The sequence below is a fragment of the Microtus oregoni genome, unplaced genomic scaffold, assembly GCF_018167655.1.
Source record: "Microtus oregoni isolate MIOR12 unplaced genomic scaffold, Mior012 000004F_ref0000308, whole genome shotgun sequence".
In the NCBI taxonomy this organism is placed as follows: Eukaryota; Metazoa; Chordata; class Mammalia; order Rodentia; family Cricetidae; genus Microtus; species Microtus oregoni.
The window spans coordinates 35,721,960-35,745,873 of record NW_024543063.1 but is presented as its reverse complement, the minus strand read 5'-3'; the positions used below and the strand labels follow the sequence as shown (position 1 = coordinate 35,745,873).

At 49.0% G+C, this 23,914-nt stretch overlaps 1 protein-coding gene across 1 annotated transcript in view; it reads left to right on the top strand.

Annotated features, from left to right (window-relative positions):
* The first annotated feature begins 14,814 nt into the window (after positions 1-14,814).
* Cdh13 (cadherin 13) overlaps positions 14,815-23,914 on the top strand; it is a 949,947-nt gene continuing 940,847 nt past the window's right edge. The window contains exon 1 of the mRNA XM_041650745.1: positions 14,815-14,987. Coding sequence (XP_041506679.1) covers positions 14,943-14,987 — 45 coding nt within the window. The 5' untranslated portion in view covers positions 14,815-14,942. The remainder of the gene's footprint in view (positions 14,988-23,914) is intronic.

Below are 23,914 nucleotides of genomic sequence, written 5' to 3'. Positions count from 1 at the left end.
TCAGACCTCTATTGGATGTGTAATTACTAACAGTGTTCCCATTCTGTAGGCTAGCACTTTGTCCAAACGACGGTGTCCTTTGCTGTACAGAAGCTTTTCAGTTTCCTGAGGTCCCAGTTATTAGTTGTTGATCTTTGTGCCTGTACCAATGGTGTTCTGTTCAGAAAGTCTTCTGCTGTACCATTGAGTTCAAGGCTATTCCCCACTTTCTCTTCTGTCAAGTTCAGTGTCTCTGGTTTTATGTTGAGGTCTTTGAAACATTTGGACTTGAGTTTTGTGCAGGATAATGAATCTGGGTCTATCTAGATTCTTCTACTTGTAGCTGTCCAGTTTGACCAGCACTATTTCTTAAATACACAGTCCTTTTTCCATGTGTGTTTCTGGCTTCTTTATCAAAAATCTGGTGTCCCTAGGTGTGTGGATTTATGTCTGGGTCTTCAATTCAATTCCAGAATTGAATTCTAGAATGTCTTTTTGTAATTTGTGTTTTAACCCATTTAACACTCAGTGGAGAGTTGGTAAGTTTCCATGAGTTTGTTGGCTTTTCTGGTATTTCTCTTGTTGTTAGTCTCCTACTTTAACCTGTGGTGGTCAAAGAGGATATAGGGTATTATTCCATTTTTCTTATTACCTTTTGAGACATTCTTTATGTCTAAGTATGTGGTTAATTTTAGGGAGAATTCCATAAGGTATATTCTTTTGTGTTTGGGTAAAATATTCTGTAAATACCTGCTAGGTCTATTTGGTTTGTAACATCAATTAGCTACAGTATTTCTCTGTTTAGATTTTGTCTGGATGGCCTATCTATTGGCAAGGCGGTGTGCTGAAGTCTCCCACTGTCAATAAGTGAGGGTCAATATGTGATTTAAGTTGCAGTAGTGTTTCTTTTACAAATGTGGATGCCCTTGTGTTTGGTGCATAGATGTTAAGAATTGCAAGGTCTCTTGGTGGGTTTTTCATTTGCTAGGTATTCGTCTCTTTCCTTATCTCTTCTGATTAATTTTGGTTTAAAGTATCTTTTGTCAGATATTAAAATGGCTATATCAGCTTGCTTCTTATGTCCATTTTCTTGGGATGTCTTTTTGCACCCTTGTACCCCGAGGTGATGTTTATCCTTGATGTTAAGTTGTGTTGCTTGGATGCAGCAGAATGATGGGTCTGCTGTGGTGGGTTGTCAGGCTCTAGTGGAGACATATTATCCTGGCTCTTATTGGCTGTGATTTTATGCTGGAATCTAGACATCTGGGTTTGGGACTATGATAAGTCTAGGTGCTGATAGATATCTGATCTTGTCACTCATTGAAGGGTGAAGTTTTTTTCTTTTCTTTCTGTTGCCCTCTCTGGGTCTTGGGAGAGTGTCATGGCCGTGTGCTGCCTGGTAGGAAATCTTTCTGGGATCCTGATAGATGTATCCACTGGTGTTCCAGTCAAAACACATTTCTAGGTATTGCGACACTTAAGATTGGGGATGGGCTGGATGGGGCCAAGGGGTCTATAGGAGGGAGCAAAGCTGAGTGTCTCACCAGGACCTGCTTAGTTCCCTGGTGATGAGACTGGTGGCATGGAGCTGGAGGAATGGAGGGAGAGGTGAAGACCTACAGTTATCCTACCTTCCTCCCTGGCCAGAGCGGCCTGTGGGTTCCCAGGGAGTGGGGGCTGGGGTAAAGCAATGGTTAGGGGTAAGAAGATTTGGAGGAATAGATCTATGTGAGCCACTGGAGATCAGGGTAGAGAGGAAGGGGAGGCCACAGGAGGTGGCCTGCTAGAGAGAGAACTGGAGATGAGACAGGGGGATTGGCTTTGGAGAAGCTGAGGGAGGGGCGAAGATCTGTAGTTAGCCTACCTGCTTCCCTGGCTAGTGTCATTTTTGAAATTATGAGATTGGGTGTTGCTAAGTGACCCAAGTTTACCTTGAGTTTAAGATCCCCCTGCTGTAATCTCCATGACTACAGGCTTGTACTATCAGGCAGGCCTGACTGAAATAATTAAATAATAATAAAATCAAATATGACAATATTTTAAATAAAAATAATAAGCCAGTAAATTTAAAGACAAAACAATTAAGCTCTTGATTAGTTCTCGGGCAACAGTCTTTATTATTTTTTCAGTTGTTCCCACCATGTGGTACAGTTCTTGGCAGGCGGCCAGTGCTCAACAGTGATGAGCTAAGTACTTTGCCTGGCCCGGCTCTAGGGAGCACTGGAGTGGAATCTGACTCTAAGGGGAGTCAGAGAAAGGGAAGCCAGGGCTTCCAGGGAAGAAGTAGTCTTCATGGCTGCAAGGAGAGGCTGTGGATGCAGCTCAACATATCCAGGGGCTCAGATCTGTAGGCTAGTACCACAGGTCACTTCACTCAAGGAAGGTTGGCCAGTCACACGTGTCGGTGGAGGGAAGTCACCGTGTTTCGTGCAAAGCTGGCAAGGAGTCACTGCTGAGAACACGGATGTGGAGGGTCTGGGTATGCGCCTTCTGCTTAATAAATGTCCTGGTTCTTGTGACTGTTTCTGAGGCGTGAATTTTGCTCAGAGCTGTGGAGACTGTGGGAGAGAATTGGAGTTGGCCCCTTAACTCAGGCAGCTCCTGAGGGAAATTCATCAATGAATCACTTGTTCTTGGTGTATGAATTAGAATTTGAGAGGCTCTGGAGAGGGTGGCAGCGGAGGTGGGCTTTAAATGATGATCTGTGGCCACCAAACGGACTCCTGCCTGCACGGGACAGAGGGGATGGGGAGATCCCCAAGGAAGCAGGAGACGCAAGGTACTGGAGATGAAGTAGTCTCCCAGGAGGAGGACAGACAGCAGAGGGCTCTGTGTGGTTGGTGCTTGAGCTTTCGCTGAGAAAAATGTAACACTTTGAATCCCACTGTTTAGCGTTGCATTCCAAGCTAGGGATTTGGATTGTGATAGTAAGGCCACAAGTTGTCATTGAAAGGTTGTATGTGTGTGTGGTGGAGGACAGAGGTTGACATTGTATGTCTCACTCTATTGCTCTCCTCCTGATTTTTTTGAGGCAGGGTCTCTCTCTGAACCTGAAGCTCACTGATTTTGTTTTACTGGTTGACTAGTGAACTCCGGGTATCTGCCTGTCTCTCCCCAATCCCAGTGATGGGTGACAGTCATGCACCACAATGCTTGCCTTTTATGTGGGTACTGGGGATTTGAACTCGGGTCCTTGTTCTTATACTCTACTGAATGATGACTCTTCCATGCTGCCTCTACCTCTGCCATGGAACGTTTTATACTGATACTAGAAGAATCAGGAATCAATTTCCTCTTACTTACTTCTAAAAGAGATAATGCCTAGGTCAAAGCAGACACTCAATACTTACTGGTTGAATTAAAAATTATTCCGATGGCAATATAGAAGCCAGACTGTAGAGCTTGATTTTGGCACACTGTAAGTCCATTACTTTGATTCGAGAATATCACTTCTTTTTATTAAAACTTGGTTCTTGTTATCAAAACAAATATTGAATGAATTAATAAAAGGATGGATGGATGGATGGATGGATGGATGGATGGTTCTTTCTTTGTTAAGAGAGGGCTGGCTTAGGGGCCTGCAAGCTATTTATTCAGAATACTAGAGCTGGGGAAGTCACGGAATGAGTAATCATTTGAACTCCCAAAGAATAAGCATGGGGCCAGAGGCATCTTCTGGGAATATGCTGAGGCCTGTCTGTCACCCATGGGGCTCTATGACAAGCTATGAGAATTCTTTGTCTTCAGTCCTGACACTGTGGTCTCCAGAGTCCCCTGGGGACAAACAACAAATCAATAGATTCTTTACATGTACAAGGACCTGGCGCTTCGAAGAGGCTTGAGATGAATTCCTGACCTGTCAGGGCAGAAAAAGTCAAGTGAAAACACTGCAGCCTGCCTTGTTCAGATGTGTCCCAGCTTGTCCCATCCTCTCAACTCACCTTGGGAAAGGGTTCCCTCAGTTTACCCACGGCCTGTCTCACAGTCTGTTAGAACCAGGTCTCAGCAGGGTCTTCCAGGACCTGGCACCAGCCATTGAAGGGTGCATACTCATTTCTGACCAGATTTTGTTCTGGGTGGTTTCTTGGCAGGGCCTGGCCATCATCAGCCAGCCCTGGGACCACTCTGGATTTTCGCTGAAGCTGACATAGTCAGAAAGCCTCCAGCATATGCATCAGGTTCCATAAAAACATCTATCTATTTCTTTTCAAAGCTTTTTTGTTTGTGTGTGTGTGTCTGAGTGTGTGTGTTTGTGTGTGTGTGTGTGTGTGTGTGTGTGTGTGTGTGTGCCACATGTGGGTATCTCTGGAGGCCAGAAGAGGTTATTGGATCCCTTGAAACGCGATTTAAAGGCAATCATGAACTGCCCAGTGTGGATGCTGGAAACTGGACTCTGGCCCTCTACGAGAGCAGTCTGTTCTCTTTAGTGGAACCATCTTGGCCCCATTTATTTCTTCAAATGTAAACTCCTGTGTGTTCATCGTGAAGTTGCAGAACAGTGAGCACTAGCAGACGGAACTCGGGGTCTAGTGACATGAAAAGAAGCCACCACAAGGAAGGTAGTGACAGAGGATAAAAGGTGTCATGAAGAATAGGACCCGGGGGATGAGCTAACAAGATGGGAACTGGCAAAAGAAAGGCCTTTCTCTGCAGAGATGACCTACAGATGGGCTCAAGGGTTAAACATGACCCAGGCGTGGGAGTGCAGTCTACTAGGTGGAGAAACTGGCATATATATACGGGGGCCCACTGTAGGGAAGAACCACGCTTGTTTGATGATTTGGTGACTGATGGTGCAGTACAGCCAGCAAAAGGCAGAGAGAAAATGGATGCAGTTGGGAAAGGAGAGAGACAGGAGCTTTACAAGACCTCCCAAGCTGGGACAATCTCCTTTTTCCCATCATCCACTGTGCGGATGGTTCACGGCCCCCTTGAGGCATGAAAACTTTTGAACTTCACTTTGTAGAAACAGGAGCAGCCTAGAGAGTGGAGTGTGTGTCCTGTGGAGTGTTAGGAGGGAATGGGGAGTGTGTGTGTGTGGGGGGGGTGCGAGCGCGTGTGACACACACACAGAGGTGGGGTGGGGGTTTTCTGATTTAACTTAGAGCTTGCCGTTCCTCTAGGCTGGCTGGCCAGCAAGTTCCTGAGATCCACTCAGCTCTGCCCCCTCCCCTACCCAAGCACTGCAGTTATAACTACACACTGCCATTCCTGGCTCTTATGAGACTGCTGGGGATCTGAAATCAGGCCCTCAGGCTTATGTGGCAAGCACTCTACCCACCGAGCCACCTCCCCAGCCTGGGATTCTTGAGGGAACACAGTTTAAGACCGCTACTGCGGCAGAGGGCTGGAAAGACACCAAAGGTGTAGAGTTGAGCTCTCCTTTAGCAGGAGCCGGCGAAGAGTATTAGAAGGGCCGGGCAGGGTCTCTTTGATCGGCACATCCTTTTCATATCTACTGGATGTCTGCTGTGTGCCAGGCCACGTACAGGCAAGAGCAGACGCCATCTCAGACTTAACACCAGCCATTTCAAATCTACAGAGGCTCAGATTAAGAAACAAGTGTCTTGGGCTTACCTCTTCTGCTGCTCACTCGGTTAAATCCTAGCAGCTGCCACACATTCGGAATCATTAAAATGTAGTTTTCTGTGCTTAACTTGCTCCCCGAGATTAACTTTCCCCCACTCATTATGGTGGCCCTGACCTTGGTCTATTCATAAAAACACCGCAGACACCATTAGCCTGGTGGGTTTCGTTCTATGCAACAGAAGCTTATCTTCAGAGGCAATGGCAGATTTGGATTACATTGCAAATGAATGCATCCGCAGCAACCGTTTGGGGATCCGCGCTGCATTGTAAATACATTCTCCCTAGTAATTGTCAAACGATGGCCTTACAATCCCGCTGGCGGGAGGGAAGCAGCCGCTAAACGCGGTGCGGCTTTGCTGCACTATTCAAAGCAGAACCAAGGGATTTGCCTTGGAGGAGACCAGCAGCCAGGATTAGCTGGGTGAAAGGAGAGGGCCACTGGGTATGGGGAGATATTGTTGAGGACTTGGATTTGTGATTATTAAGGGCATTAATTATGGGATGTGCTCTTGTAAATGTCTATGCCAAAAGTGAGTTTGGTTTTCAGCCCTACCCTGAGCAGAGCACAGTCCAAAGAATGGTGTTTGGATTAATTACTTTTATACGGTTGTGATTTAAAAAGAAAATTCTTGGCAGGACCAAGTTAAAGGGAGAAGGGTTCATTTTGACTCAAGGTTTCAGGGGGATAGGATTTTTTATGCTATGGCAGTTGAGGAGATTCTGCCCCTAGTGGTGAGAGCTTGTCTTGTAGCTTGTTCAACAAAACTGTGGATCAGGAAGCAAGACACTGTGGCTGTCTGTTGGGTTGGATGGGAAGACTCAGGGCTAGTGGTTCACTTGGAACAACTATGTATTATGCCTTTTACCCCAAAGGTTCCACAACATTCCACCACAATTCCATCAGCTAAGAACCCAGATTTCGAACGCTGGAGCCTGTGGTGGGGTGGGGTGACAGTCCACATTCAAACTATAGCAGATTCGTTTATGTATCCGGGTTTTATTTCTGAATAACAAATAGCCACAGCTCTCTTTGTGTCTCATCATGGTAAACATGGTTTCCTACCTATCCATGATTGACTGGGCCTTGGTGGATCTGAGCCGAGCAGCCCACTGTGACTGGCAGAGCTTGGCTGGCTGAGCTAGCCAGTAGCCAGGGAGCGAGTGGAATTTCCATGCAGATGGCAGAGGCACAGGGCAGTGTGCTGCCTGGTTTCAACTGTTGACTTGATACAACCCAGAACTACCTAGAAAGAGTCCCAGTGAGGGATTGTCTGGCTCAGGTTGGCCTGTGGGCATGCTCTTGGGACATTATCTCAGTTGTCTTAACTGATGTGGGCTGGCCCAGTTGCCTGAAAGTGAGCACCGTTCCTGGGTTTGGGGCTCTGGACTATAAAAGCTGGGAAGGTGCCTGAGCACCAAGCAGGCACACAGGCCGTGCGAGTCACATGACTAGCTCTTTTTTTTTCAGATCCCTGTTGTGTTGACCCTCGTGCTGTAGTGGAATATAACCCGAACTGTGAGCTGAAATAAAGCTTTCGTCTCTAAGTATCTTTTTCTTGTTTTATTTGTTTTTTTGTTTTTTTAATTACAGTGACAGAAATCCCAGCAGCCCATGATCTGCACCCTGCCCTCCCCGCCATCTTTGTCACCCCAAGCCACAGGCACAAGGGCAAAGTCACAGTCAAAGCAGTGTGCACCACCCATGAAAAGTCAGAGTTGGGTGCCAGGGATGGGAGAGGACCAGGCAAAGCTGTTCTGCTTTGTTCAGGAGGGGGTTTGTCCTGATCTATCCTTGCATAAGCTCAGGCTCTGTGCCGCATGCTGTGCTGGGTGTTGAGGAGGAGGGGCTTCCATGTCCTCCCTGGGCCCTGTTCACTGCTGAGAATCCCCAAGAGAGAGTTCAGGCTCTTGCTGTCTTCTAAACAGTCAACACAAGACCCTTTGACCAAGTATGTCCTCGCTTCAGTCAGGTGGAAAAAAAAAGGTGATGTAAAATGGGAATGAGAAATTGAACTCCTCCTTCGAGCGGCTTGAACGATGCCTGCCCTGGCAACAGGATGGAGACTGACATTTAATCTGGACCCTTTCCTGTTGCCATCCTCGGGTCCCCAGCCCTTTCCCCAGATACTCCCTCCCCACTTTGCCCTTTGTTCTAGCTCAGGGGCTCCCCATCGGGAGACCATAAGCAGGCTAGAGGTTGAGGTCTGGGGACCTTGAGAGCATTAGGACCAGTCTTATCTCAGGGCACACCTGCCAAGTAGATAAACAGTAACACACTCATGAACACCCACATACACACACGTGCCTGACCCACACAGGCAATGACGTTTTGCCACTTACCTAGTTGGGATTATAATGAATAAACTTGAAGTTCATTTAAAATCTACCATGGAGTGCTGGGCCAGGTCTTAATTTATTTATTTATTATTTATTTAGGTCAACATTCACAACAAGTCCCATTTCTGATCAGTAGGAAACCAGGATAACTTCTGACAGCCTTGAGATCTAACTGTGGTCAACTCATGCTTCCCACCACCGCCACAGGCCCCATGGCTTGCCCTTCTTCAGGCCTCAAATGCCTCCTGTAGCACCTTTGAAGGGCTGTATATTCCCCCTCCAAGTCACAGGTTCCTAAGCACATGAACCTCACGGCGTTATTTCTTTCTAGTGTCTACCTCAGTGGTTCTCATCCTGTGGGTCGTGACTCCATTAGGGGATGTCAAAGGAGCTTTCTCAGGGGTCACCTAAGACGGTAGAAAACACAAATACTTACACTACAATCCATGACAGTAGCAAAACTTTAGTTATGAAGTAGTAAGTAAAAGAATTTTATTGGTTGGGGGATCCCCACAACATGAGGAACTGTATTAAAGTGTTGCAGCATTAGGAAGGCTGAGAGCCACTGGCCTAGCTCCTTGGCTAATCTGCAATAGACTCATCCTGAGAAGTTTGTGGTAGCCAAATGAAAAACTGCAAGTTATGCAGAATTCTCTAGAGTAGTGTGGTTCTCAGGATATGTCTTCTGTGTTGTGAAATACTCCATCCCCATGTTTCCAAACCAAATGGGGGGCAGGGGGAGGCTTGAAATTTGCCTTTCTGGAATGATTGACCCTGGTGCAGGTCTAAGTCCTGAGAGCCACTTGGCTGCTGAGCTGATCTGTTTTGGTTCTCACTGCAGAAGTAACCCCGGCCACTGATTTGGGGTAAGGGAGACACCTAGAGGGGGTTCTAATGGTTTTCCAGTCATGGGTTAAGGCTGGTGTCTGAATGCCCAGTGTTGCTGCTAGGGAGGGAAGGAGGGAAGTTCCAAAGGCACAGGCCAATTTAGCGGAGGTGACCCAATCTTCTGCCTTAGTTACTGGTTGGTGTGATAAAATACTGTGACCAAAAGCAACTTACGGAGGACAGAGTTTCTTTTGGCTCATGGCTCCATAGGGACAAGGGTCTATCATGGTGGGGGGCATGGGGGCGGGGAGCAGAAAGCTGACCCATCACATCTTCGACTACAACAGGAGTCGGAGAACGAACCGGAAGTGCGTGTGTTTGGGGGAAGCTACAAACTCTCAAAGCCTCCCACCTGTAATGTACTTCCTCCAGCCAAACTCCACCTCTTAAAGGTTTTGTAATCTCCCTGAACAGCGCCATCGGCTAAAGGCTGAGAGCTCAAATGTGTGAGTGTTGGAGACATCTCTCATTCAAACCTCCATATGCCCCAGTCCTATACCTGTTGCTGTGTGTGGATATCGCTTCTCTTAAACATGTTCACAGACCTAAAGACATGAAGGAGTGCATCCGGTCTTATTCCTCAGTAGAGGGGCTCCTCCCTTGGTGAGGAAAGTCAGGAGGATGCCACGCTCCTAGTGTCTTCCATGAAAGATCTCTAAGCACCTACCTACCCACCCACCCACCCACATTTTCAGTTTAGTTCCAGCAAGCTTGCCCACAAACACTATTTCAAGGCTTGGTGGAAATCATAGGGAAGTGTGTGTGTTTTAATGTCAGCTTCCCATGTCAGGGAATGTCAGGTAGGAGGAGGGAGTCTCAACTGAGGGATTGCCTCGATGAGATTGGTATGCTGTCATGTCTGTGGAGCACATTCTTGATTGCTACTTGATGCAGGAGAGCCCATTCAACCATCAACAGTACATCCTTCCGCTGGTGGGTCTATGTGCTGTAAGAAAGTTAGCTCAACAGAAGCCATTAAGAGGATGAACAAAAGCAGTGTTTCTGTTTCATTCCTCCTTCGTCTCTGCCTCAGTTCCTTCCTGTTCTGGCTTCCTTCAACAGTGTGCTGGAACTGGTGAGCTGATATGGACCCTCTTCTCCCCAGTGACAAATGACCCTTTCAGCCAGAGTGTGTTCTCACAGCAGAAGGAACATGACGCCACATCAGCTACTTCTGTTGTCCTATGATCAAGCACTGCCCAACAAACAGTGATGGGAGAGAGGAGGGTTTTATCTGGTTCAGGTCCATCCTTGAAGGCAGGTGTGGCTGTAAAACTACACCAGTTCCATCAAGTGCTCTACTTGCTACGTGCTACGGGAGCTAGGGTGAAAATTTAAAAACATACACATACAGAAAGAGATAGAGAGACAGGGCCACGGGGACATCCTTGAGACAAGAATGCCAAGAACGCCCACTTTATTGTGCTCAGGGGCAGCTTATATAGGGCTCTGGCCACACCCCAGCTCTCGGGATCTTTCAGCTGTGGACTCATCAGAACCCACTCCCCTGCCAACAGGGTCTTGTGCTCAGAGCAGCTGCAAGCTGCTCAGAGCAGAGGAAAACAAGTTGTTTACAAGAAATTCAGGGTCCAGTGGTCCGCAGTCCCCAACATGCGGCCACAGGTGCTTCCATAATGGTGGATACACATGGCAGCCACTTGCTCTCATCTTGGTGGGATAACAAGCAGAGATGTGACAGGAAGTGTCAGTCTGTCTATAAACCTCAAAGCCTGTGTTTCCCAGAGATATGCTTTCTCCAGCCAGGACTCACCTCCTAAAGGTACCACAACCTCCAGAAACAGTGCAACCCGCTGGGGACCATACATTTAAACATGTGATCCTGTGGGAGCTGAGGGCCCATCTTTCATCCAAATCTAAAGGGAGAGGAAACTGAAGCAGAGAGAGTCTCTTGGGACTCGGATTTAAGTTGGCCTACCAGTAAGTGTTTTTCCAAGTCACATATTAAAGCCAAGTTCAAGGTGACGTATGGTGCTGGTTGGAATGACATTGGTTGGAGGACTGAGTGTCAAAACAGAAGCACAAAAAGCTCTGAAGAAGCATAAATGACATTTGGGCTCAGGAGAAGCAGACGCTCCCCTGACCAAGATTTTGGTGTTGAAGAGACCTAAACGATTGTGCAGCATTTTAAGATGGCAGATGGTTAGCATTAAGATTGACAGGTGTATGGCATGGACTTCCTTCCACACTGCCCCAGTAGGTCCATTATATTCCAGGGTCTCCAGGCACTCTGAGGGCTGTTTCTTTTCATGGGGGGGGTGCCTTTTTTTTTTACCATTGTTCTGTTACAAACAATGGCACAGGCAAAATTTGAAAAATGTATCTCTGCTAGACTACATACTTACTGCTCTCAGTCCACAGGAGCAGGCATATGTGCACATGCACACACAAACACACACACACACACACACACACACACACACACACACATATCCTATGTGCCTGTGCACATATATACAAGCATGTGAAAATCCACAGCCATCTTTACCCACTCCGGACTATATTTGGCGACATCATCCAAGCAAAGGAAATAGTCCCCATCCCTGGCAGCCACAGGAGGCAACTACCAGCTGTTGAATATCTGTCAGTTCTCTGGCCAAGTTGAAGTGCCTCAAAAGAGTGTGAACCTCCAATGGGTCTAAAGACAGTTTCACGTCTGTGACAGTGGCTGGACTTGCTGAGGGCTGGTGTCCAGGAGGCAGAGTGAGGACAGGTAGAGAGCTGTGGTTCTCTGAACCATCATTATTGGTCCATTGATTAACCCATCAGCCACCCCCCCCCCAAAATTAGGGACCCAAATAAGGGAAAACAAGCTGAACCACACAAACAATAAATTTCCTTTTCAGAAGCTTTTTATCATCAGAAGCTTTGGTTGCTCAAAACTCTATCCCATGCTTGATGGCCAAATCACATTTGCTGAGTGTAGAGGGGAATAGAAGGGAAAGGCACAGAGTAACACTGAGCTTTGCAGCCATCCTTGGAGTGTGACCATAGTAAGAGTCCCATTTCATTGAATGGAAACAGAGGCTTAGGGTATCAAGGCTATAAGTTCAATGTAGGTGGAACCTGCTGGCCTCACTCCAGCCCTCATCCTGCTGGCAAGACTCTTCCTACCATTTTAAGCTTAGAGAGCCAGAGATCACCACGGGTTTTTGGGAGCACCTCAAAGCTTGGAAACTCAACTCTCACCTGCCTTGGTGAGTCAGTTTATGGAAACTGGGGCAAAGAAAGAGTAAGGACCAGGCATCCTCAGAGTCAGAACTTGAATGGAGCTTTTCTGCTAGAGAGTAGACGTTCCCAGGACAGAAGCTCAGGGATGCTGGTGGATGTTGGTATGGGAAGGTCAAGATTTCAGTCCAGGAGCTGCATTTGTCTTTGCTGAGCCCATCATGCTCACAAAGGCATCCGTGCCCTGAGGTTGATCACCTCAGCTGTGCATGTGTGTGATGGACTTGAGGTCAGGCTGGAGAACTGCCCTTGGCCAAGTCAAGCCATCTCACTCCTGACTTGGGGGAATATGTAATTACTGGTCTAATTAGGACACGAACCATAGGCTTCTAACTCCAGTAGGGCCTATTCTGAATGGCTGTTCTAAGGGGAGGCTCTGAGACAGACAGGGCCTTATTGGTTAAGTGCATCTACTTCACATCTGTTTCTATGCTCCCTTCCTACATAAGTTTCCCTGAGAACATTCCCCAGTAAAGGAACTTGCACAAATGCCCCTGGTCCCTATTTCCAGGGAAACCAACTAGCCTGTCAGTGGCCATGAAGCACCCCAGCCTTACAGTGATACCTGTCACTCCCAATCACAGCTTCTTGGCTAGGTCTGCTCACGTGCCCCACCCCAATCAGAAACAAGTCTAGCCCTGACATTTACTAAGAAGGTGCAAGCCTGGATATATTTGGTGAGAAGCATTAAGTGTGACGGATTGGGGAGAGCACAGGAAGGCTGACCAAAGGGTGAAGGCAGGACACCAAATTGTTCTTGAGTACAGCTTAGGACCCTGTCTACTCAGAGAGGAGTCTCCCTGGATAGAGTGGTTGTTATGGAGATAAGGGAGGACTGTTTTATTCCACCAGTGCACAGTCACCTTGTTCTCCCTTCCTCCGAGTTGAGCTGTCCCTCATTTTCAGTTTCCCTGTCTGTTTGCTAATCTCTGTTCTCGGGGCAGCTGGCCCCTGGTTGACCAGATGGCTGTTTTCCTGGAACAGAGACCAACAGAGATTTCAGATGTCTTTATTTGAATCTTTTTAGACTCCATGTTTGTTCCTTATCTTTGAGTAGCAACAAGGGTATGGATTTCCATACACATGGCTCATACTATCCTCTTATGTCATATCATCTACTAAAGACCATATTTATTGAATGCTCAGGATAGATGGCGCTATTTAGGCAATAAGATGAATGGATGAAGGAGCAGTTTCCTCAGCATCTTCTGTGGACTCTTTGGGTGACATTGCTATCTGTAGAGTGTGCAGCTAAGACAGCCAAGCTCTAGACAGCAAAATATTGCCATCGATGACCTTGGGATGACATACAATGACCTTATGGCCAAGAGCCAGTCAAGGGAAGAATTTTAGAGAGTTTGTCAGTTTGGATGTGTGGATGTTTGTCACTGAATCCTCACTCCGACTCTAGGAGTCTAGGATTTTTAACCAGAAGACAAACAGAAACGCAGAGGGTCTGGGCAACTTGCTGCTCAGTAAAAATCTGGGGTGTCAGCAAGCTGGGGTGTCAGCAAGCTATCTAGGCTCCAGACTGTGCTCCTCCTCCCGTTCTGCTACTTCTTGATTAACTTAGCCATCTATTCTTTAATATACCAATCGCTGTCTCCATGTTCTAGGCCCTGCTCTTTATATTGATAGGGCTGTTTCTCAGACCCATTGGATCTGAGCATGGCCTGTTGTTTAGTGTTCTGCTATGGCAGATGCCATATAATACATCTGTCACAGTCCTGGGTGTAACTTATACACATGTCTACAACAAAAGTGATGTCACCTACTTTTCATATTGCTCTGGCCACCTGGAAGCTCATATCCAAATCGCAGCCAAGCCGTGGCAGTTTGGAGCTAACCTTGTAGTTCTCTCAACTCGGCTGTGGCCCAGATTTTCTATCTCAGGTAGATAAATTCCCTTTCTTGTAAAAACACCGTGAGTCCTTTTAGGAAGAAGGCTGCCTGAAAATAAGGACTGTACTGCCTTAGCCTTAGAACTCTGTGAGAGAAGGCCCCCCATATGTCCCTGTTACTCTAATCTCCAAGATTCCTTGAGCCATAGCTAGTACTATTCTGCGTCCTTCAGAACTGCTCAGGACCTCTGAAAGGTCACATCCACGGTGCGGGGGGCAGGGGAGACAAAATTTGCTCAAGTCATAGTCCTGGCTTTGGTGCCAGGCGCGCGCTTGTGGAGTGGAGGCCAGTCACTCTCTCACCTGAGCAGTTAATAAAATCTATTGCTCCTTGATGGATTTTTCCTGCAAGCTAGAATTGATCTGTCCTCTTTGTGATTTGTGTGATGGTAGAAAAACACCAAACACCGCTGTGGTAAAGCCAGTTTGGGGGAGGAAATGAAAAAAAAAAGGGAAGAGGGGAACCAAAAGGCAAAGAAATCTACCAGCAAGGCTTTAAGGACATAGCAGGCTGGGGCTGCTTGGGTCATTTCATGTGATTTATTGGGAATAAAGTGGATCTTATTAACATTTTAATAAAGATAATCTTTTTACACTGTGTAAGAAGTGGCTGCCAGTCCCGGGTGCAATTCCAAGGAAAGTGGAATAGGCTTCCATTGCCCAGCCTGATTTGTGAGGCTGGGTCCCAGGAGTCCAAAAAAAAAAGGCAACGTGCTACCTCCTTGCTCTGAGGGGGCTTACCCCCACCCCCGCGAGGTGCTTGCTCCTATCTGCCATGCAAAACGAGGGAGCGTTATGAAGGAATCCGTCTTGTAAAGCCATTGGTCCTGGTCATCAGCCGCTACCCAATGCTTTTGCGATGCTGCCGCTGATCTATTTGGGAAGTTGGCTGGCTGGCGAGGCAGAGCCTCTCCTCAAAGGCAGGCTCCCACGGAAAATATGCTCAGTGCAGCCGCGTGTGTGAATGCAAACGCCGCCAGGCGCTTCTTCTAGTCCGGCAAGATGCAGCCGAGAACTCCGCTCGCCTTGTGCGTTCTGCTGTCCCAGGTAGGGAATGCGAGCCGCGGGCAGCGCGCTCCGCACCAGCTTTCGGCGTTCGGATCGCCCAGCTAGGCGATGGTCAGGAGCGATCTGAGGGTCGCGGGGCTCCTGGCGCGGCCATACAGGCAGACCCGGCTTGCTCAGATGCGAGGTCACCCCCAGCTCCGATCCTAGAGGGGCCTGTCTCCGCAAGCCGGCTAGTCTCGGTGTATGTGAGTGTGTGTGTGTGTGTGTGTGTGTGTGTGTGTGTGTGTGTACACTCGTTCCGGGGAGGACAGAGCCTTTTTGCAAGCAGGGGCGACATCCTGGCTGACATCAAGTGAGGTAACTTTGGTTCGCCTCCTCCAGAATCTCGTGTATCGGGTACACACTCCTTTTGAGACGACTCCTGGGCGTTGTGCTTGCCCGCTTAGCCCAGCGTCTTAGCCGGGAGAAGAGCCATTGCATTCGGGATCGCGAGCTGCTGGACTGCCGGGCTAGGAGAGGCCAAAGCTGGCATCATTGACTTCCCCGGGTCCTCTTTTCGCCCAGCCCGGCTGGCAAGCAGCAAGGCGCCTCCCGCCAGCGGATCTCCGCAGCCCGGCTGCTGCTGTCGTTCAAAGCCCAGGCGCTCGCCGCTCCCGCATTGGGGTCTTCCGGCTCTCTAGCCCTGGGCTCGGAAGGGCCTGGGAGCAGTCCCCTCTCCAGGGTGCAGGCCCAGTACCCCAGCTCCTTGTGTCCCCATTGTCCAGCCAGCTGGAGCTCCTGCCCAAGCCCAGGCTGCCGCCTCTGTTGTCTTCCCCCAGGCGGGTGGCGCTGAGAGCAAGGAAAAAGTTCAAGCCTCCCCACCAGGCTGCAGCTGCTTGCTGGGTGACCCTCCAGACTGCTGCGGTTCCAGGGCAGGATTGACAGAGCAGGAGAGGCGTGCCGGGGCTCTCCTCAGCCGGGCTGAAGCTCAGAGATCCCTGGAAGTTTGGGTATAGAAAAGCAATGCTTAGGGGACAGGTACAAGCTTTGGAGGCTAAGAGGGCACGCCCAGCACTCCCCTGGGGATGGATGCTCCAGAGAGCATACTGGACCAGTCCCTCCTTGTCCTTTTAGGCACCCTCTGGGACTCAAACCTGGCAGCCTACAAGTGGGTGGGAGCAGCAGTGTAGAGCCATGCAGAAGGGAGTGGAGAAGAGAGGGAATGCCTGAGGCATGGGTGTTGAGTTTCTGGCCAGGATTCTTGGTGCCGGAGGAAAAGGCACATGGTTGAGCACGAAGTGGGAAAGAGGAAAGGAAGTCAGGGTTCTAGGTAGACTTCTAAAAGGAGATGCCTGCTGAAGAGAGGCTAGCATCCCAGAAATGCAATGGCCATAGAAACGACTCGTGTGTGTGTGTGTGTGTGTGTGTGTCCCTACCAGGATCCTGCAGAAGAGGAAGATGCTAACTGATGGCCAGGCTTGCTTTCCCATCCTGACTTCTGGCATGTTCTTCTATGTACACACAGTCCTGGGGACCAAACAGTTGTTGCTCCTTCCTTACCGGGAATTTGCTTGCTGATTGTCTAGGGGTCCTGTTATGGACCCTATGCTGCCGTTTGAACCAGCTTTCCACACCTCCAGGGCTCTAACTATCCCTAAGGTCATACATCTTCCAGTTAGCAAGGTGGGGCAGAGCAACGCTGGATGGAAAGATCCAGGCAGATCCTTCTTGTCCTCTGCTGCTCATAGAGCCACCGTGGGCCAGTTCTTCACTCTGTTTGAGTTCCCAGGTTCTCCACAGTCAGAGAATCCATTAACATCAGCCCGGAGAACTGCTGGGCTGCTGAGTGGACAAGGCTGCATGCAACAGGCAGCCTTAGGCTACATGTTTCACAACGTCCACCTCTCTGGGAGCTGTTGGCCTCTGGGGCGTAGACTGTTGCCTTACCCGGGGACTTTCATAGTTTTCCTGTCTTAGTATGGGTTTTTCTCCCTCAGTGTGATTCCAGGGCTCATCCAAATTAATGCTTTTTCTATGAGCAAAGCAGACTGTGGGAGAGCTTGCAAAAGTCTCCAGGACTGGGGCTGCGGGCTTCAAACAGGGCGCCTCTGCAAAGCAACTGGTGTGTCTCCTCCTGCGGGGCAGGCTGGCACAGGTGGCTTTGAAAGCACACTCGGTTGCTTCTGAACTGGAAATAAGTGGCCAGCCCTGAGGGGCTCATTTCTCTCTTTTGATTGTCGTGCATAATCAGGGCACGAATCTGCATCAGGATGGTAACTGATGTTCTCCTGGCGGCCGCACCTGGTGGGGAAATAGTCTCTACCCATGCAAGGTGCGATTGAATTCACCAGCAAGGGGTTTAAGGGCAGGGGGTTCTTTGTGCCATCCAGAAAGGTGGGTGTGTGCATGGTGGGGGGGAGATCCTGGAGCTGGTGAGTCAACAAGCCTAACCCAAACTTTCCCGAGGCAGAAAGAAAACAGAAGAAAGGGGAAAACAATGTGATCGAGTGAATTAGTCACTGCCTTGCGGAGCTGGGGCAAGCCCATGTGTGTTTTTCCACACAGCAGGCACTGGGCCCAGCTTGGAAGCTATGAGCCTCTGGCTGCTCATTGGCACACTTGCCACTTTCCAAATTTGGGAGGGTTTGGGGTGGGGGTGGGCTTCTAAACAATAAGGCTGGAAGACCTCTCCTCTCTCCTGGGGTGCTCTGGGAAAGCCTGTCCCGGAAGTAGCGGTTGGAATTTGGCTACCATCACGAATGTGCAACAAATGAACACAGAAGCGTGAGTGAGAAATTCCACTGTGGCTGGGATTGCCCACTCCCATGAGGCGGCACTTCCACCCAGCCCAGCTTCTCACATGCATGAGCAATCCCCCAAGAATTAATTTCTAGGGAGTGGCTCAGGTCTGGAGAGCTGTCTCCCCCCCCCCCCCCCAGAGTGCCCAAAAGTATTTCCATGGAAATCTGTGCTGTTGGTTTAAAGTGGAGAGTTCTTTCTGGGAGTGGGCATCTTGCCTTCCAGGACTGCAAGTGAGTCCCCGCATCTTCTCGTGTAGCGGCTGCCCTGCCCGCTCTATTTTAAGAGCCTGGTTCATGTGCAAAGCCTTTCCCATGAGGGCAGGGACTTGGAGTCTGAGAGGGCACCCCAGCCTGTGACTTCCACTTGGAGCAGCCTGTGCCATTTGAGACGTTCCAGGGAAACATGGGAGCAGAGAAAGTGCCTGCTGTGGTGAAAGTTCGCATGTCTGAACATTAGTATCAATATTTTTAGCAAATCCCAAAATAGTTTAAATACACCACTAGGCTGAATATGTGACCTGGATTTGTGTAGTTCCACCGAGTTACTGGAAACCTCCAAAGTCCTCTTAGCAGATCTTCCCTCTTCTACCTCCTTCCTTCTTCCCTTTTCCTATCTTAAGCCCTCCTAAATAAAATCCATTTCCTTCTAAAAGCACCTTTGCTGTGTTAGAGTAAAGTCACCCACCCCAGCCCCTCAAAAAAATCATGCCCCACCATGGTGCGATCTGTCTTCAAGTACTAGGTCTTGGCAGTGAGAAGCAATCAGTCGCCTGAAGTTAAGGGAGAGCCCAGGTCTTGAAAACCGTACTTTTCCTTTCTATCTGAAAACACAGCTACTCAAGAGCCCGGATATCTTCTGTTGCGTGGAAGGGAAGGGAACGATGAAGCTTTGCTTTCGGTTCCTACCTGATGACAGGCATATTATCTTAACAGCCTAAAATTGTTCTGTGGTTGTGTGTGTGCACACATGCCCATCTTTGTGTGTTTTGATCTGTTTTCTTTTTTTTTTGTACCTGATGAAAATTTTCTCCAGAAGGGGGCTCCATCCACAGCCTTACAAAATTCTGAGCCTACAGGACTTATTTTTGAGAATTCCGCTGAAGCGAAGCAGGTTCATCAGAAGGAAATGCTTTCTGTTCTGGGTTTTCTACTACACAGTGTCCCTCGCTCATTTCCCACGGTCTTTTCATCCTCCTTTTCCCTTTCTCCTCGTGGCTGTGGTCTCCGTTCTATCTTTACTCTTCCACCCCGTGTCCCTGGAGGGTGCGAGCAGGGACAGCTTTCAAAGGACTTGGCAGACAATGCCGTCCTGAGCCAGGAGGAAGTCAGGACATTTCCTGCTGTTTTGATTCTGGTTAGACCTGGCTTTATTCTTTAGGCTGCAGAGTCAGGAACCATTCTGCCTGGGAAGGAAGAGAATTTTTCGCCAAGACACACCTACCAGAAGGGTGAATCCCTCGGTGACAGCTGGTGTTTCAGCTCCTATTGAGAAGGAGAGGGACATATTCGTCTGTCATCCAATCACAATGATCAGTCCAGCAGAATCGAATCAAGCATCCAGAGGCTTGGGCCCTCTTTCACTTAGCTGTCAGCGAGGTGTCTAGATGCCCTGGTGAATCGGATCTACTGAGGGGTGCTGCCAGCACAATTCCCGACTGCCTGTTGCCTCTGCCACCAGAGATATGGGATGGTGGCCGTATTCTGGGGCTAAGGATGAGAGTCAACCTTCTCTCCTAGGTTAAGGCTAATATGAAGAAGTGTTCCCACCTAGTCAGAGCCTGGTAGGTGGGGACTGGGGATTAGTCAACTGAACCTCTTGTCTTCTGCTTGATGGGATCTATCCCAATTCTTCAACTCCAGTTTCTTGGCAGGAGTTCAGACTGGCAACCACTGGTCAGTTCAAACCCATGGAGGTAACTGGTGGCCCAAATCTCCTAAAATTCATGACATCAATACATTTAAAAGACAATCCAGATTTTCTTTATTTCTTGAAAACTCAGAGGCCCTGACTATTTAAGTTCTCTACGCTGTTTGGCAGGAGCTGAGTTGCTACTGCCCTCTTCAGGCAGAACCTGTTTTGCATTTGGCCGTAATTCCCCCACCCCCTTCTGGAAGCACTCTGCACACCCACCGTGGGAATTCTGCCTACTTGATCCTACAGCTGCCTGATCCCGCTATCATAAACGCAGGCTCAATAAAACCCAATGTGGACAACTTCTTAGAGCTGTGCTACTTTAGAAGGAAGCTGCATAGGACTGGAATATTGGCGGGGAAGGTGCTTGTGGTATAAGCATGAGTTCTTGAGTGAAATCCCCCACACCAAGCGTGACCCTGGCACTGTGAGAGGTGGAGGCAGGAGGATCACTAGGGCTTGGTGGCCACCAGCCTAGCTCCAGATTCAGTGGGAGAGCCTGTCTCAAGAGAATAAGGCGTAGAGGGGTAGCGCAGGACACCCTATGATCTCCTCTGTCATCTGAATGTGCGCACACACAAGCACACGTGCGTGTACCCACACATTCATGGAAGGGTAGTGACACACAGCAATGCTGATGGTGAAAGGGAGAAGGAGGTGACTCTTAGATCCCTGCCACGAAATGCAGATGTGTGTTTTGGAACCAAGACAACCCCTCCTCCCCCAGGACGTTATTGTCAGTGGCGCTGGGGATGAACAACAACCAGACCGTGGCTCTGCTCATGGTAGCGATGTAAGGACAGGCAGCCCCCTGCAGCCCTGAGTCCCTGTGAACTGTGGCATGTTAGAGACACGCTAGGACATGTGAAGCTGGTACGTTATACCCTCAACATCCAGAAGGACCAGCAGCCAGGGGGAATGAGAAATCACATTCTCAACTGCAAACGGAAAGCAGCAAGCAAAGTGGAAGTGGGGCAAGGCCATGGCATACTTCCTTCAGTGAGGCTGCGTTCACTCTCCCCAGACAGTGCCACCAACTGGGAACCAAGTGTTCACATACCTGAGCCAGCGGAGGATATTTCTCACGCGAGCCTCCACACGCTAGCGCTGCCCTGAAACAGATGTTCTGTGTCTGTCCTGAACAGCTGATGCCCACTGCAGCCCTGCACCGCACACAGCATCAGAGCTGTGGCTAAGGTTCTCTGGTTCCATTAACACTACAACAATCTGTGTGTCTCATCCTACTGGAGTGAGTAGGCCCTTGAGGGGTTTGCCTTGCCATACTACAGACCCCCCCAAATGAGGGTAAATATAACTACACATTCCAGAAGTAAAGTGATTTATTTTTTTCCCCACTGCCAGCCGAAGTCAAGTTCTTGAAAATTAACATTAGCAGTAGGCATGTTTTGGCATGTCACATCGAATTTCAAAGACACCAGCCAGTGTCACCGATCTGCTGCAGAGGCACAAAGACCCTGTGTCTCCCAGCTGAATACAAGCTGAACTGGGCGGAGGGCAGAAGTCCTGACACATGCCCAGACAGGGCCGGAAATGAGCTCAGCCTCCTGCAGAGCCTAGAGACCTGGGAAGGAATGCTGCAGCCTTCTCCATCCCTGCCTCCTGGTCTCCCAGGCTGTCGTTGCTTCCCTTCCAGGTGGCGGAAAACCATTTGTGTTGTGTGATACAGGACAGAGCTAGTAGCTGTGCACTTGGAAGCACGTGCTTCTGGGAAACTCTCTGTCCATCTGTAGAGAGTGCCTGGGCATTGTTGTAGAGCCCACAGCTGGGATGGGCTGGATAGGCTCACCCTCAACTGCCATGAGCTGTGGGCATCTGGGGACATCTGACTCAGAGGTGACAAGTTATAGCCTGTGGGCTGGTTCCTGCCTGAAGTCTGTTTTTATAAATAGTTCATTTGGACCAAAGCCATACCTACTCGTTTATAGAATTGTTACGACTGCTTTGTGCGTTAACAACAGATTTAAGACTGCCTGGCCCCCGATGCCATCTGTCCCTTTATCAAAAAAGTCAGCTGGCCCTTGGTTTAACTCAAAATTACAGGCAGAGAGGGAACATAGAGACTTTTCAAAGGGGTGTGCTGAGGGTTTCAGGGATTCTTCACCCCAGGTCCCAGTACTGAAGTAAATTGACCTTAGGAGAACTCACTTTGGACTAGTGTGCCCACAAATATCTAAGATTTCTGTACGGGCCCACTGTGTTCCATGTAACATTGGTGTCTTTAGGGTCCTGTTGCTAATATGGCAGATTCAGTTTCTGTTCTCTTGGGGCTCTGCTTGGCAGGGGGAGGGATCAATATCAATTAATGAATAATTTAAAAGCTAGACAACCACTGTGAAGGAAGGCAATGCAGTTGTGTGAGGCTGTGCCACCACAATATTGTGTTTGTTGTCTGGGTTTTTTTTTTTTTAATCTTTCTCCTCTACTGAAATCTCCATCCCATGGTGGCAAGTGCTGTTGTCTTCTGATTCATCCAAGACTGTATCCCTGTGGCTCACAGCAGTGCCTGGCACAGAGGAGGCACTCGGGAAGCATGGGTGGATGAACAGATGGATAATGGAAATCAGAAAGGTATCACATTCTGATAAAGGGTCTGGGCCTTCCCTGGCAGCCTTGTGCCGGAGCTCAGAGCTTCGGGAATGAAGTAGGTTGACCAAGACCCCAGAGAGGGTAGGCATGGGAGAGGCATTCTAGGAAGAAGGCACAGACTGGTTGACACTTCTGTGCAGAAGGGGATAGCCCAGCCTGGAGAGCGATCAGGGGTGTGGCCAAGAGGTGGGCAAGCCCTTAGGCCTTTGTGGGCCACTTCAAGAGTTTTAGTGTTTGTTTCCAAGTGATGGGTAGCCATGAAGGTCACAGGGGAGGGTGTGGAGGGACCTGGCCTGATGTTCCCCAGCTTCAGTGCAGCGAATGTCTGGAGTGGGATGTGATTTTGAGACGATATGGGCCTGAGCTCATGGAGGGGACAAAATATGAAAGACAAGCTGATGGGGGCATTTTGGGGGAGGACCTGCAGGGTACGGTGTGGCCGGATTAGGGATGTCAGGCAAAGGCTGAGGGTAAGGGACCCTGCTTCAGTTCTAACCTTGCCAGCGGAAACTTGTCACTCAAAGAGGAGCACAGGTGCTGAACATTAGCTGAGCACCTGGGTACATGTCAGGGATGGGGGTGCTGGCCAGACGGTCCATTGCTCAGAGGGGTGTCTGGATTCCATGATATGGGTGTTCTCAAACCCTGTCTATGCCTGCATCGGGGATGGGGACCATGGGGTCCTGGGTATGTCCTTGATTAGAGTGACCGGGGTGAAGCCCCTACAATTAGCCAATCTCTGAAACTTTTCATGCAAAAGATATTTGCGAGGAGCCTTGCCAAGCCTTTTAATGGTTTTGTGAACATTCAATCAGCAGCGCTAGAGATATTTCTAACATGAAGCAAATAATGATCTACCAGTTTCAGAGTCATTTGGCGAATGCTAACAAGCCTTTCTTCCAGAGTGCGGTGTGTCGCCAGTGACTTCCACGCTCTGAGCATGGGAGAAGAATATCCAACTGGGTGCCAGGCAATGGGGGCTTTGATAATGCCTAACAACTGGCTCTCTCTCTCTCTCTCTCTCTCTCTCTCTCTCTCTCTCTAAAAATCTAAACCATGTGGTTTGCACTGTTTGTCCATTTCTGTGGTGTAAATACTCCCGCGGTGGGTGGCTTCCATCTACCAACCTGTAAGTTCCCTAAAACATATGCAATGGGTACCCTGGAAGTGATTATTAACCAACACACACACCACGAGCCTGGATGGTTTTCAAGGCCTCATTTCATTCACAGTGCAGCCTTCAGCAAAAAAGGCTCAGTGGTCCCGTCTGTAAAATGGACTCACTTCTCATGAGAATCAAACCGACGAGAAGAAAAGATGGCTGTGGTGGGACCAGAGACCCTGTCTCAGCAAAAGACACACAGACATCTTAGGGGAGCCAGGCATGGGGCCACATGTTTGTAATCCTAGCACCTGGGAGGCAGCTCCCTGTAAGTTCAAGGCCAGTATGCCTTACATAGCGAGGGTCAGGCCAGCCAGGACTGTCTAATAAGACTCTGTCTCAAAACAAACCAGAACCTCAAAGGATCCCAAGGTTGATATTACCTATGAAAAGGCCCCTGAGTTTGTCCTGGCTCCTACAAGCATACACACATGTATATAAGCTTACACAAAACAGGCACTTCCATGTTCACCTTCACACACACACACACACACACACACACACA